A 16,048-nucleotide genomic window follows, 5' to 3' on the forward strand; every position below is an offset into this window, starting at 1 on the left:
CCGTCATGGCAAACTTATAATTGCTTAAATACAAACTCCCATACAACACACTACGTGTGCTTTACTTATCACTCGCCGACTCAATAAGTTATGGCATCACAAGCTACGGGCGGACATTCAAAACCAACTTGGAACAAATCTATAACCTACAATCAGCACTTTTAAAAACAATTGTACCAAATAAAATTAAAGAAAAGTATAAAAATGATTGAAGGTTTTGCTTGTCCATTACATTAGCTTAACATTAGATAAAAATACTCGCTCCAATAATTTACGTACCTTAGATTATCTACCTGCATATACAACTCCAACAAAAATTAACAATGTATACGGTAAAGAGTAACTGACTTTCTACTCTCATATATATTAAACACCTTACCTAAAAATGTACTGTATGATCTCATTAACATTGTTGAAACCCACGGCAAATGTATACCAAGACTAAAAAAATACTAGGTACCTAAGTGTAGAGTAATTTATAAAACTGATACAGTGGAAACTGGATAAGTGGAACCTGGGTTAGTGGAAAACCTCTTTAAGTGGACCCAAGTTCTCGGTTCCAGTCCCTTGGCAACGAATTACCTCTATAAGCGGAATCCATTTTTTCGAAAATTTCTTATTTTTACCTCTGTAAGTGGAAGCAGCCGTCTTGGAAACCTCTATGAGTGGAATAATAGCTAGGCGTTATAAAATTTGTATTTTTAATAAACCGTCACAAGAAGAGTAGTTTGTTTTGTTAACATTATGGCTTGTGTTTTAACTACGTATATTGTATGAGATCAAACATCGTTCAGTTTGGTTCTTTTAGACTTGGTGCGGTGCCGATGCCGTGCTGTTAGATAAGCAATGCCTAAACGCAAAATCAAGTGTTTATCTCTTCAGGATGAATTAAAAATTATAACAGACTATGAAATGTGGTAAAATGTGACACAGGTCAACAAAACAAAATGACGGATTTTTTTTTCATTATAGTACAATCGGTACGAAATAAAACTATGAAAACGGATTATATCGCGTATATTGAATTTATAATACATCCCGACGTTTCGAACCCTTTACAGCGTTCGTGGTCAACGGGTGACTGAGGAAAAATTACAAAGTGAAAAAATACCCACATACTAAAAATAATGAACAATCATAGACTATAAACTTTAAGGCTGGTTGTACATGCAAAATCAGTTCATAAGGCTAGTTATACACTACAATTATTTTCAAGTAAAGATATATATACGCGATAATTCATAGTTTTATTTCATGAGTAACTATCGCGGTAACCGAAGACAATATTATACAATCGGTACATTAAAATTTTTTTATAAATTATTATTGATTGATTGATTGATTTAACCATAACTGGTTTCTCTTGCATAAATAAATATTAGGAGTGATTTTGTTTAAATATAAGTTACTTTATAACAAAGGACAGATATTATTTTTGTATACGAGTACTGTGGATTATTTACAGTATTGCTTTTTTAAAGTCAGGATTACATACAGAGGGAGGGGAAAGACTATTACTTTTAATAAAAGATGATTGTTTAAGTCTTGATCTTATATTTGACCATAACGTGATCTCTATAAGCGACATTACTAGCATCCAGAACCTCTGTTAGTGAGAGCCTCTGTAAGTGAGAAAACGTTTTATTTGAACCTGGTTAAGTGGAAAACTGGATAAATGGAAAACCTGGATAAGCGGAACTAAACAGCCGGTCCCATGCGATTCCACTTATCCAGTTTCCACTGTACATAGATTTGATGTGTATAGATTAACTTATGTTTACCGAATATTAAAACTAAGCATGTAATAATCTAATAATAGTATTACTTAAGCAAACGCGGATCGGACCGCACGATCTCGCCAACTATTACATAAAACATAAACCCTAGAGCTTTACAATAGTGCCATGCTGGCAAATAAAAATTGTATTAATATTTAGTGAAAAAAAAAATTAAAAAAAAAATGTTAATAACACACACATCGTTAGTTACGGATGCAAATCTGAGATGGCGCTTTCAAATGAGTTTCCATAAAATACTCGAAGAGGGCTCTCTTTTTCTATATACTTACTATACTCTTTGGTGTAATGTATTTGAATAAAAATGCAAATATGTGTCGTTTTCAAGCAAAAGGTACCACATTGTCGCTTGCCCGCTCTGACAGGTTTTTCGTATAAAGGTACAAGCAATTTTCGTCCTTATGGTAAGCGACAATGTGGTACCTTCTGATTGAAAACGTCACATATAGTTGGTCAAACCAAATTGGCAGTAAATAAGAACAAAAAAACTATACTCATCCTTTTCTTTTAGGTGCTAGTACTAGTGTAAGACAAAGATAGTGTGAGTCTCTCGGTCTATGTTTGAAATGAGACAGTCCTTTGACAAACTATACTTTGATATTCTACGTATTTCAAATAAAAATGCAAAATAGGTATTTTAAAAATACTTTTATTCAAATAACTCTGTAAAGGTAAAGGAACTTAAATTAAAACCTTAAATCTTTGCAGACTTTAATGATGTCTTCAGTACTCAGTACTAATAGTCTAGACAAAAAAAATTCTAAGTCGCTCTCCTTCTTGATGCAACTCGCAAATCATGTTACTTTTTGGCAACCGGATTTTTTAACCTAATTTGACCCCGCTGAATCCGAATTTGCCGGTTGCCCGATCGAAATCTTGACCGGAAGTGAGATATTTAAGATGGCGGCCATTATTACCCTACATGGCGACCCTAATCAGTTCCTTGTATGGAGACCTATATATTTTATATTTTTATTGCAAGGAATAAGAGTTGAAATAACACGTATATTCTGAAATATACGTGTTATGGTTCAAAATATACAGTCCTTTAAAGGTGGAAAATATCATCGTCAGCGCATTCGCATATTAATTTATTATGGGCTCTACAGACCTTTCTGTAGAGCCCATTAGGCGCCTCACACACATTAACTGATTTGTTGGCAGCACTGAAAATAGGTGCGTTTTTATAAAGCATTAAACCAGCGGTGCCTAACCTGGGGGTAATTACCCCCGCGGGGGTAAAACTGGCATTTTACGGGGGTAAAACTGGTATTTTACGGGGTTCAAAATCAAAGATAACAAAGACCTATCTATAAGAAAGAATATTAATTATTATGGAGGAGGGGTAAAATCGAGTTCCCTAGTTAGTCGAAGGGGTGACAGTACTGAAAAGGTTAGGAGCCACTGCATTAAACTAAACGCTTTCGAAGGTGTTGTCAATGACACACCACAGCTAGAGTTGTCAGAGACAGAAAGATAGAATAATATAATTACTTTTCTTTCGAACGCGTCGAATGTATACACGCGCCCGGTTCCGGTACCATCCGTTTTACCTTAAAAAGTTACACAAAGCATTTTTTATTTTAAAGTTTTTCAAAATGCAAAATACGTGTACTTTTTAGTATTTGAAATAAAATACAAACTAGTTTTCGATAAAAGTATTTAAAATACAAAATAAAAAATAGTTATTTTGTATTTAGTATTTGTATTTCAAATGCATTTATTTCAAATAATTAACTTCTCTACACTAGTACTAGCACCCAAAAGAAAAGGATGAGTATAGTTTTGCCCAGCAGTGGGACACAATAGGCTAGTAATAATAATAATAAATAGTTTTTTTGTTCTTATTTACTGACAAGATTTGCTTGACCAACTATATATCTGTATATTATAACAGAAAGAAAAAAAAGTTGTACTATAAAAATTCCATGAAAATTACAACAGCACCACCTGGTGACTGAAGAACAATGCCAGTCCTTTACAGAAGAGAGCAACTAAATTACAACAGCACCACCTGGTGACTGAAGAAAAATGGCAGTCCTTTACAGAAGAGAGCAACTAAATTACAACAGCACCACCTGGTGACTAAAGAACAATGGCAGTCCTTTACAGAAGAGAGCAACTAAGTTACAACAGCACCACCTGATGACTGAAGAACAATGGCAGTCCTTTACAGAAGAGAGCAACTAAATTACAACAGCACCACCTGGTGACTGAAGAACAATGGCAGTCCTTTACAGAAGAAAGCAACTAAATTACAACAGCACCACCTGGTGACTGAAGAGCAATGGCAGTCCTTTACAGAAGAGAGCAACTAAATTACAACAGCACCACCTGGTGACTGAAGAACAATGGCAGTCCTTTACAGAAGAGAGCAACTAAATTACAACAGCACCACCTGGTGACTGAAGAACAATGGCAGTCCTTTACAGAAGACAGCAACTAAATTACAACAGCTCCACCTGGTGACTGAAGAACAATGGCAGTCCTTTACAGAAGAGAGCAACTAAATTACAACAGCACCACCTGGTGACTGAAGAACAATGGCAGTCCTTTACAGAAGAGAGCAACTAAATTACAACAGCACCACCTGGTGACTGAAGAACAATGGCAGTCCTTTACAGAAGACAGCAACTAAATTACAACAGCACCACCTGGGGACTGAAGAACAATGGCAGTCCTTTACAGAAGAGAGCAACTAAATTACAACAGAACCACCTGGTGACTGAAGAACAATGGCAGTCCTTTACAGAAGAGAGCAACTAAATTACAACAGCACCACCTGGTGACTGAAGAACAATGGCAGTCCTTTACAGAAGAGAGCTACTAAATCGTCAATCTGTTTTGGAGAATAGGGGATATTACTGCAATGTTCTGCCACTAGAGTGCAGCACTAGCCTTTTTAGTAAACCGTAGAGTAACTTATACAAACCTTTAACAGGTTTTTGACAAGTTTTCAGAGATAATAAAATATGACATTGATGCATCAAGGCGGTTTGTTTACAGAGGACCTACCGGGAAACGAGAATCCAAAATTACGCTATCTGCCTCTATCGCTCGAATATGCAAGAGTGACAAGAGATGTTAGATAACGAAATTTCGATTTTCTTGTTTCGCGATAGACCCTCAGATTGTGGTAGTGACGCTATCTACGCAGAGTTTCGCGTAATATTCCCTATTGGGATCAATCATTATAGTATAAACAAACACAGTCACAAATTTTGTCCAGCCTGTCTTGGTTAAAATCTGTAAAAAAGTAGCAGCAGGTGGTGTTGTCGCTATAAATCAATCCCATCCTCACAACCTTAAGCCCACATTAGCGTCTCTTCACCATCGAGCGTCGGCGTCGGCGTCTAGTCAACTCTATGGCTGCCGCTCGACGCAACGTTAGTGCAGCAGCAGCATTAATTCGTGAGCGCAGCTGAGCAGCGATGCCATTTTACATAGTGCTGACAGTGCTGCCGACGCTCAAAAGACGCTAGAGTGTGGGGTGGCCCTACGGGGCTACAGTCACCTGCAATATTATGTTACACAACGAGGGCGCACAAATATATGCCACGCTCTTATGGCTCTACAAATAAAATATAATATAGTTCTACAAATAAAATATATGACACACTGTTATGGCTCTACAAATGTGACATTTTCAACCAAAAGGTACCACATTGTCGCTTGCCGATAAGGTTGATTTCAAATTGAAGCTATATGGAAATAGCACCTTATTGACAACCGACAATAAGTACCCATTTGGATGAAAATGGCACAAATAAAATATATGACACGCTCTTATGGCTCTACAAATAAAATCGTGTCATTCGTGTTAGATATTTGTGCGGCCTTCGTTGTGTAACATATTATTAACAATTTTAAATATAATAGATAACTACATTTTGCAACAACAACATTTTAAGTATATAACTACCTACCTCATTATAACATTTTCTCTCGCCAGCGGCTTAAATCTGAACTTGGAGCAGCGACTCGTGATCGGTGGAATGATACGAGACACGTAGTTGCAGATTAGACAGAAGCGTGTCGTGCGCGTCTCGCGCTCCATAGTGCGGCGGAGCGCCGCCTGCGCGGCGGTGGTCATGGAGTCCGCCTCGTCCAGTATCACCAGCTTGTATGGAGGGCACGTCCTTCCACTGGAAAATCAAAACAAAAATATGTCACTTTCCAAATTATCCATCCATCCAGCAGAAATATAGCCAGTTGCAACAGATCTTCTATTATTGTGTTGGATGATTCATAGATCACTGCTGAAAAATGTCAGTCTGTGGATTGGGCTGAAAACAGATGATGAGATGAGCAGTGTAGCATTGGATCCACCACAAAACAAAATGCAATAGTGTATTTTGTTTTGTGGTGGATCCAATGTTTTGGTTTTGGGGTTTGGGGGGGTTCCTATTCCATTGATAACATTCCGGCACAGGGCGGACACGCTATACATCAAAAATCACTTGCGTTTCTATGTGTGAACGGTACGTCTGTACACGCGGCATGCGTCATAGTGTAAGTTGCTTAAAAATAGTACTGAGCGACTGGCAAACGGCCGTCAATCTGCTGTCGCAGGGTGAAGTAATTCGAGTCCGGGCGGGGCGGTGCGTGGCCGTTCTGTATGCATCATGGCCCTGGCTTAAGTTAATCACAGTATATTTCAGATAACAGTAGCTATAACTCTCCCAAATTTTAACTAGGTATCTATGTGAAACATCTTTGGTAAATATGCTTATATCCAGTTTACAATACTAAAGTGATCCCATAAGCGCTTCATGGACAATGCTTTGTATGGAGCACTAAAAATGATAACACAATGAAAAAATGAAACAAACTGGATCATACACAGATTTTAAAACAGAAGTTGTTACTACTGTCAACATTAAGAGCCAACAGGAGTGGTCATTTCTCCATACAAACGTACTCGACTGTTTCCTCCGTGGTTTTTGAAGCTAGAGCAATGATTTTTTCAACACAGATTAATATTGTCAATATCTGTGTCGGTGGTTTTGCTTTTTTTGATATTTTTGTTTTTTAAGGCGCTAGAGCCCTTCAAACATGGCCAAAAATGGCCTCACTGACTATGCCGCAATGAGAGGCGTGGTATTCAAAACTGATATCAATTAGCCAAAAAATCAAAACAGTCCGACACAGACAATTTCATAATCATTTAGATTTCCAAATTTGGTTACGATTGATTAAGTTTTGGAGGAGGAAACAGTCGAGTACAAAACCACGATTTTTGAGATTTTTATGCAGGATTTTTCGCCTAAGCTGCAGTTGTCCTTATCGCACTAATTTTAGGGGCGGGGTCAAGTTTCTAAAGATAGATAGATAGATAAAACGTTTATTTGGATGCTGCAAAACACACAATTTTAGTGTAAAGTATAAGTAGGTACATTGCAGTCAGAACAAAACTTATGTACTAAATTAAATTAACAAAATTTTTTTTACGTAAACACGAAAAATTAGTTTTTAGTGGTTAGCTGCACGCTGTGTGCATTAAATACGCACACAGACAGAAAAGTGATGGGCAATAGTCGACATTGAATGTCGATAATCTAGTGATGTGATAAGATCGATAAACCATAACAAAGTCGCGATTTGCTTCTTAGTAGGCGAAGTAAGTAAAGTGAGTATTCAGGGGATATCGTTTAACACTATTTATTATTCCTTGGTTCATACAAAGCTGAGCTGACGCACTAGCTACGAGATTAAGTCCTGGATACCCCCCAAAAAGGGAGGGGAAAAGTCGGCTTCTGCGGTCCAGTTTGCCTCTATTTCTACCTATCTGTTGCTATGAGATCAAATATGGTATAAATTTTGTGTAAATTAGGGACGAATAATTTATTTTAGAAATTATTGTTTATACCGGAAAGTCGTGGAGCAATGTATTTAAAAATGCTGAAAATGGTCTCCTAGGTGTTAATAAATGGCTCACGAGTAATCTACTTACGTTGAATACTGCAAAAACGAACAATATTTGTTTTACTAAAAATATCAGTAGTCAACCATCCAATAATTTCTGTCTAAAAATACACACCTGCATACCAAACAACTCCTCGCCTTGCCACTGTTCCCATATTGATAAAGTGTCATCCACTAAATATCTCGGCATCATGATAGACCAACGTCTCTCATGGTATTCACACATAGAGTATGTCAATAATAGAATCCGCAAACTTATCTGGATATTCAAACAATTACGCCACATCGCTTCTAAAACGTTATTAAAGCAGCTTTACACTTCTCTGGCTCAACCAAACTCAAAACCAAAAACCAAATTCATAGAGGTAGAAAGAGGTCAAAGGAGCCTGATTAAGGTCATGTACTTTAAACCGTACTTATACCCAACAACCGAACTTTATAAAACTTCCGAACTTCTATCTATGCGAAAACTTTTAATCTTATTAACCACTCTTAAAGTACATAAGTCCCTACCATATAACACACAATCATTAAACGGAAGGCGTAATTATTTATAACGTTGCTCCTGTCACTCGCAGTCAATCTCGGTTTGCTATGTACCTATTCAGCAAACTATCACCACATTTGTATAATAGAATAAATAAAAATTTTAACATATATACTTTACAACAATATAAGTGCAAGAAAGTAGTATCTGAATGGATAAGAACCTGAAATTACAATGACGTAGAAGGTGTACACACACACACGCACGCACGCACGCACGCACGCACGCACGCACGCACGCACGCACGCACGCACGCACGCACGCACGCACGCACGCACGCACGCACGCACGCACGCACGCACGCACGCACGCACGCACGCACACACACACACACACACACACACACACACACACACACACACGCGCACGCACGCACACACACTTACACGCACGCACTGTACTTACACAAAATCATGCAATTTCCACTTTTGTTATTTTTAAGCTTCTAATCTTACTTAATATAAGTACTTTTTGTTCATTTATTTTTATTATATAGGTAACTACTCGTAACATAACGGATGAGCAGGATCTCCTGCCACAGGTATTGTATACCTACTAGGTTGTAAAATAACCTGTATGTTTTAAAAGAAATAAACGTTTTTCATTTTTTTCAATAGTTTCACATTTTCATACACAAATCTGAATATATGAACGAAACATTAAAATAAAATAAATATTTAAATGGCGCTCCCAAACAACAAACGTGATTTTTTTGCCGTTTTTTGCGTAATGGTACGAAACCCTTCGTGCGCGAGTCCGACTCGCACTTGGCCGTTTTTTGTTAATAGCTTTTGAACGTTTTTTATGTGGGAATAAACGCTTCGAATACATTTTTCTAGACATCATTCCGAATCCAATGAGGTATCATACATATTTTTAGGAATTAGTATCTCTATTAGTGGCAGCCGTACAAGCCCAATTTCAATGAAAAACCGCAAATCGATGTACAGGTTAGCCGTTTGGCACACGCATACTAAGAGGTCAAAACAAAATTTTTGACCCGCAGTTCCTAAAAATAATCCCTTAGGGGTGTGCCGAAACATTTTTATTTTGTATGGAAAAAAACTTTTTTTTTTTCAAAAACCTATCGTGTGTGGTATCATACGAAAGGGCTTTTTGATGCGATTCTAAAAGTATCATCATTACATTTTAGCAATTTTTTTTGTAAACTAAATAAATATAATTTTCAAAACATACCAAGTTTGGGGTCAAGTATAGGGTTAAAGGGGTATTTCCCGTTGGATATATAGATATTACGTATCATTGTATAATTAATATGTACCGTATCTGCAGTACAGTTCCATAAGTCTCGTTAAATAGGTATTGAAGTAGAACTGTGTCACTTTGTATTGAAAAAAAAAACTAAATAAAATTATTTTTAAAATTGCTTACAAACTTACATATGTATACCAAATTTCAACTTTTTTTTAAAATCTATTTATTTATAGAGGGTTTTAAGTTTTAAACAAATGCCACCCTCATAGTGGCTCTCTAAAAAAAAACAACAGACTAACTTTCACTATTTCTAAGTTGAATGATGTCTTTGACCATATTATAAAGAAGCCCAGCCTCTTCTGAGGCTCGACAAGCCAGGATACTATTGACCCTGCCGAGGTCATAGCACCTGACATTAAGCAGTCGACGCTGCGCAGCACCTCGGCGACATTCCATTGTAACATGAAACACGTCTTTAACTACTCCGCATAAATTACATTTGGGCGAGTCAACTTTACGCATCATTTACGCATCATAAAGAAATGTGGCCAGATCGCAATCTAAGAGCAACAATTAAATTCTGCCTGTTCATCCTACAGAAAGAGAACCATGGAGCACGAGGGAGTGTGGGTTGGATCGTTTTATACCATGTGCCCTTTGTGCGAGATCTTTCGTCCAAAATTTCAACTTAATTGGTCCAGTAGTTTCGGAGAAAATAGGCTGTGACAGACGCACGAGTGATTCTATAAGGGTTCGGTTTTTTCTTTTTGAGGTACGGAACCCTAAAAATGGCTTAAATGTAATAATGTGGTATATTTTCAGAATCGCTTCAAAAAGCCCTTTCATAAGAGAAGGATCCGATAGGTTTAAAAAAAAATATACAAAAAAAAGGTTTCAGCACTCCCCCCTCCTAAGGGAATTTTTTTTAGGAACTGCGGGTGCTTCAACGCTAAGCTGGGCAAACGAGACGGTGAAGAGCTGAGAGTGGGGCAATTTGGAGTGGGGCGTAGGAATCACCGGGGCCACCTACTGGCTGGTTTCATGGAGAAGGAAGGGCTCTATATGATGAACTCCTTCTTCAGGAAACGTGAGCACAGGAAGTGGACCTGGGTGAGCCCTGACGGTGCGACAAGGAATGAGATCGACTTTATCATGTCGACGAAGTAGCAAATATTCAGTGATGTTTCTGTGATCAATTCGGTCAGGCACACTGAATATTCAATTTAGGCTTGAGAGATCTCGACTGATAAAGTCTACGCTCCGCCCGGCACCGGCCCAGCTCCAAAACCCCGAGAGCTTTCAGCTCGAACTTCAAAACCGGTTCGAATGCCTAGCTAGCGACCTGGACGATTACAACGACGGGTTTGTGGAAGCTGTTCATACGGTCGGATCCAAGTTCTTCAAGACTCGTCGTACAAGAACCAAGAAACTCTCGGACTACACTCTCAAGCTCATGGAGGTGAGGCGTGAGATGATTCTGCAGTCGTCAGGTGACGTTTGTCGTTATAGGCAGCTCAACAGACGGATCTCGAAGTCTCTGAAGCGAGATATACGCCGATTCAATACTAACAGTATTGAAGAGGCTATCAAGCGCAACAGAGGCGCGAAGGTGTTTTCCAGAGATCTGTCTATTGGCCAAAGCCAACTGACAAAACTGAAGACCGACGACGGCAGGATCATCTCATCCAAACCTGAGCTCTTGGGGAGAAGTCGAGAAGTTCTATGGACAGTTATACACAACAACCCGAGCACCCGTCATGGATCTAGCTAGAGACCTTAGAGGTAGACCAACTCGACACTATACCGAAGATATCCCGGACGTCAGCCTGTACGAGATTAGTATGGCTCTCAAACAGCTTAAGAATGGCAAAGCCCCAGGTGATGACGGAATTACGGCCGAACTCCTGAAGGCGGGTGGTAAACTGGTCCTTAAGGCCCTTCAGACGCTGTTTAGTTCCGTCATGCGCGAAGGAAAAACGCCGCAAGCGTGGAACAAAAGTGTGGTAATGCTCTTCTTCAAAAAAGGTGATAACACCTTGCTGAAGAATTATAGACCCATCTCACTTCTGAGCCATGTCTACAAGCTGTTTTCGAGTCATCACGAACCGTCTCGCACGCAGGTTTGACGACTTCCAGCCTCCCGAACAAGCAGGTTTCCGTTAAGGCTAAGTACCACATACATGCGTTGCGGCAGGTTATACAGAAGACTGAGGAGTATAACCTCCCCCTTTGCCTTGCATTTGTGGACTAAGAGAAAGCCTTCGATTCGATCGAGACTTGGGCTGTGCTGCAGTCTCTCCAAAGGTGCCAAATTGACTACCGGTATATCGAAGTGCTGAAGTGTCTGTACGAAAACGCCACCGTGTCCGTCCGACTACAGGGCCAGAGCTCGAAGCCTATTCCATTGCAGCGGGGAGTCAGACAAGGAGATGTAATCTCCCCAAAGCTGTTCACCGCTGCATTGGAGGATGCCTTCAAGGTTCTGGACTGGAAAGGACTGAGTCATGGCTGAGACCATGGAGGACCTCAGTGCGATGCTCGCTGATCTCAGCAGAGTATCTGAACGAGTTGGTCTGAAAATGAACATGGACAAGACGAAGATCATGTCTAACGTCTATGTTGTGCCAACTCCCGTATTAATCGGAGGCTCTGCACTCGAAGTTGTTGACGATTATGTATACCTAGGACAAACAGTCCAGTTAGGTAGGTCCAACTTCGAGAAAGAGGTCACTCGTCGAATCCGACTCGGTTGGGCAGCGTTCGGGAAGCTCCACAGTATCTTTTCGTCCAAATTGCCGCAGTGTCTTAAGTCAAAAGTCTTTGACCAGTGTGTGTTGCCAGTGATGACATACGGATCTGAGACGTGGGCGCTACCGATGGGCCTCATAAGAAGGCTCAAGGTCACGCAAAGGGCAATGGAGAGAGCTATGCTCGGGGTTTCTCTGCGTGATAGAGTCAGAAATGATGATATCCGCAGTAGAACTAGGGTCACCGACATATCTCGCAGAATTGCAAACCTTAAGTGGCAGTGGGCGGGGCACATTGCTCGCGGAACTGATGGCCGGTGGGGCCGAAAGGTTCTGGTGTGGCGTCCGCGTACCGGAAGACGAACTGCCGGTAGGCCTCCAACGAGATGGAACGACGACCTGGTGAAGGTCGCGGGAATTCGATGGTTGCGAGCGGCACAGGATCGGTCGGAGTGGCGAGCCTTGGGGGAGGCCTATGTCCAGCAGTAGACTTCTATCGGCTGACATGATGATGATGATGATGAACTGCGGGTCAAAATTTTGGTTTTGACCTCTAGTATACGTGTACCAAACGGGTAACCTGTACATCGATTTCGGTTTTTTTATGCGAACAGCTTACACTATATTTTTCACTACCTTGAACGTTTTGTAGACTAGACTATTGTCCCAAATTGGGGTTTCATATTTATTCCGACCTGAATTAGCTCTTCAAACATACCTATTTTTATCAAAATCTGACTCATAAATAAAAAAACCGGCCAAGTGCGAGTCGGACTCGCGTTCCAAGGGTTCCGTACATTACACAATTTAAACAATGTATTTTTTATGCGAAATGTCTTTAAAAAACCCGTAGGGGTCGGATCAAAAACTAGGTAATTAAGTCCGACTCACGCTTGACTGCACATTTCTAATAGGTTTTCCGGTGATCTATAGGTAAAGATCTACTTTGTGTATTTTTTTCAAATTTTTTGACCCAGTAGTTTCGGAGATAAAGGGGAGAATGGTCATTTCTTGCCTATTTTCTTGAATAACTTCTAAACTGGTTATCCTAAAATTAAATAAAAAATATATTTGAGATTCTCACAATGAGCTCTTTCATATGATATGTAACACAATATAGTTTAACAAACTTTTAATTTTCTCATTTACCCCCCAAAAGTATTTAAAGTTAATGTCCATCTTTGGGTCACAAACTTACATATGTGTACCAAATTTCAACTTAATTGGTCCAGTAGTTTCGGAGAAAATAGGCTGTGACAGACGGACAGACAGACGCACGAGTGATCCTACAAGGGTTCCGTTTTTTCCTTTTGAGGTACGGAACCCTAAAAACGGACAATTAATAAAACTGTATAATTACATCAAAGTAAGAAATATCACACGTCACATGTTTCTTTGTTATGATATTTTATCTAACCTGAGGCTATTTTTTTTCTATTCAACGTAGCCGGAGAGCGGCAATAGTTTATTTGTGCAACAAGAGAGGAAAGTTGGTTTTTCGTGTTTATTTTGAGTCCCGAGAAAGGGAAAGATTCTAAGGTAGAATCTTGAGCGTAGCGAGGGACTCAAAAACACGAGATGTAAAATAACTTTGCTCTCGTGTTGCACACATAATTTTTCACCTCAGTAGTGTGAACATATTAAAGGTTAAAATGTATTTCGAATTACACAGAATAAACAGAAAGGATACGATACGATACGATACCATACCATACCATACCATACCATACCATACCATACGATACGATACGGTACGATACGATACGATACGATACGATACGATACGATACCATACCTTTCGATACGATACTATACGATACCATACCATACGATACGATACTATACGATACCATACCATACCATACCATACGATACCATAAAAAAAAGTAATAAAAGTATGAAGTGGCAGTTCATGGCCTTCACTAAATTAAAAAGCTACTTTGTTTCACTCCCTGGAGTGAGGAAAGTCGCACTCCAGGGAGTGACGAAAGTAGGCTTGTTCGAGCTGCTGAGGTGAAAATTTGTCACATCTTTGTTTTGCACACACATTTGTTTGTTTCATCACACTTGCTCGAAAAGATCTTATTTTATGCAGGTGTACTGAAGGGAAAAGGCCTATATTGTTTCCGCGGGAGTTATAGCTTTCTTTTTTAATTAGGTATGTCACTAATTCATACGAACCAAGTAATTTATAAGTAAAATACTTTGTTTAAAGTCAAGGTATAAGGGAGTTATACTTTTAAAATACTCACGACTATAATTTAATATTTTTGTTTATAATAAAACAATATTTAATTGGATTAATTTAACAGCCGTTATCATGTATGTTTTTATACAACAATGTTTTCTTGTATGTCCATGTTATGTTTTTTTACTCCTCTGCACCTCGAAATGTTAATTAGATTGCAGGTTGTAGAAGGATAATGAATTCAGTTACTTAAAATCAAGGAGTTAATCACAATAACAGGGAATAAGCAAACGCTTAGTGGTGGTCCGTGGTAGCGAGCGAACGAGTTATAATCGAAGAATAAAGTAAGAAAAGAACTGGGTATAGCGTGGTATGTGGCATGCATAGCTATAGCATAGCGGGCCGGCGAGCGGAGGCCAGCGAGGAGCGCAAAATGCGTGCGCGTCTGTGTGCGTGCACCACACACACTGGGATAGTCCCTTGCTACGCAATACCGCCCCCGTCAGTGCGACAGCGATATTCAACTTGAAATCTCAAAATTTAAAAAAGGGGTCACCTTCTGTTGGCTCTTAACTCCATGTTATCTTATAGTCACTCATTATCCCTTTTCTTGGCAATATATAATTGAGTAATAGCTTATTACTGTACTGACTGAAGTATTGTAGAGCCAATAGTAATATTGTTAAAAAAATTTTTTAGTGTAGTAGGATATGAGATTGATTATTCCTCACATAGGCATACTAGAAACAATGTTTTAAATTACTGTGGATTAAGGATACACCCACCTTACACCCTGAAATGCAATACATATTTCAAATAATAGTTACTCTGTCCTGGTGGCGCTGACTGTGAGTTGTGCAAATGACTTGACTTTGTCCCGGATGACCTGTATGCCGCGCTCGTCGGACGCGTTCAGCTCCAGCACGCGGTCGCGCGAGATGTCGCCGAACAGCTGCCGCGCCGCCGCCAGGATGGCGCTCGTCTTTCCCGTGCCCGGCGGCCCATAGAACAGCAGGTGCGGCAGATCACCGCCCGACAAGCATTCTCTCAACACTTGAACTACCTCGCCCTGATCTACGATGTCCTCAATCGTTTTTGGACGGCTGAAGAGATACAAAATTATTAGCATATAGGAAATATCATAGCAAACGGGCACCACATTTTACTGTACATAGAGAAAACATTACTATTTCTCGACCCATGGTGCCGGCGGTTTCTTCTTTGTTGGTTTGGTGCCCGACGGCGTCAGCTTAGCTGAGCCTGATATTTTCCCAGTTTTGAGAAAGGCCTGCATTTTCCTGTCAGATTATTTTAGCAAATTATATTAAAATACTATAGAAAACAGCATATAATCAAGAGAACGCGGCAATTTGCTTCACTTCACCGGGATAACGTTCAATCAATCTTTGTCTTTGACAATGACAAGTAGTGACAGCAAACAGTAGAACTGTGGTTGAACTATGGAAGGTCATTGGAAGGTAGAGGTACCATCTATACCAAATCTATACCATCTATACCATCCATAAGTTGAACTATGGATGGTATAGAAAGGATCGCAATCTCTTATGGCAGAATTGTTGCAAAAGTGACCGCTTTCAGCTTTAAATAATAGTTCCTAATCTCTCCGGTG

The 16,048-nt window shown here is 39.5% G+C and overlaps 1 protein-coding gene across 1 annotated transcript in view; it reads right to left on the reverse strand.

Moving 5' to 3' along the window:
- Nucleotides 1-15,835, reverse strand: part of LOC134754903 (replication factor C subunit 4) — a 33,932-nt gene extending 18,097 nt beyond the window's left edge. Inside the window, exons 1-3 of the mRNA XM_063691375.1 lie at nt 15,606-15,835; nt 15,246-15,521; nt 5,723-5,941 (exon numbers count right to left, since the gene is read on the reverse strand). Coding sequence (XP_063547445.1) covers nt 5,723-5,941; nt 15,246-15,521; nt 15,606-15,712 — 602 coding nt within the window. The 5' untranslated portion in view covers nt 15,713-15,835. The remainder of the gene's footprint in view (nt 1-5,722; nt 5,942-15,245; nt 15,522-15,605) is intronic.
- Nucleotides 15,836-16,048: the final 213 nt, after the last annotated feature.

Source organism: Cydia strobilella, chromosome Z, assembly GCF_947568885.1.
Source record: "Cydia strobilella chromosome Z, ilCydStro3.1, whole genome shotgun sequence".
Taxonomy (NCBI): Eukaryota; Metazoa; Arthropoda; class Insecta; order Lepidoptera; family Tortricidae; genus Cydia; species Cydia strobilella.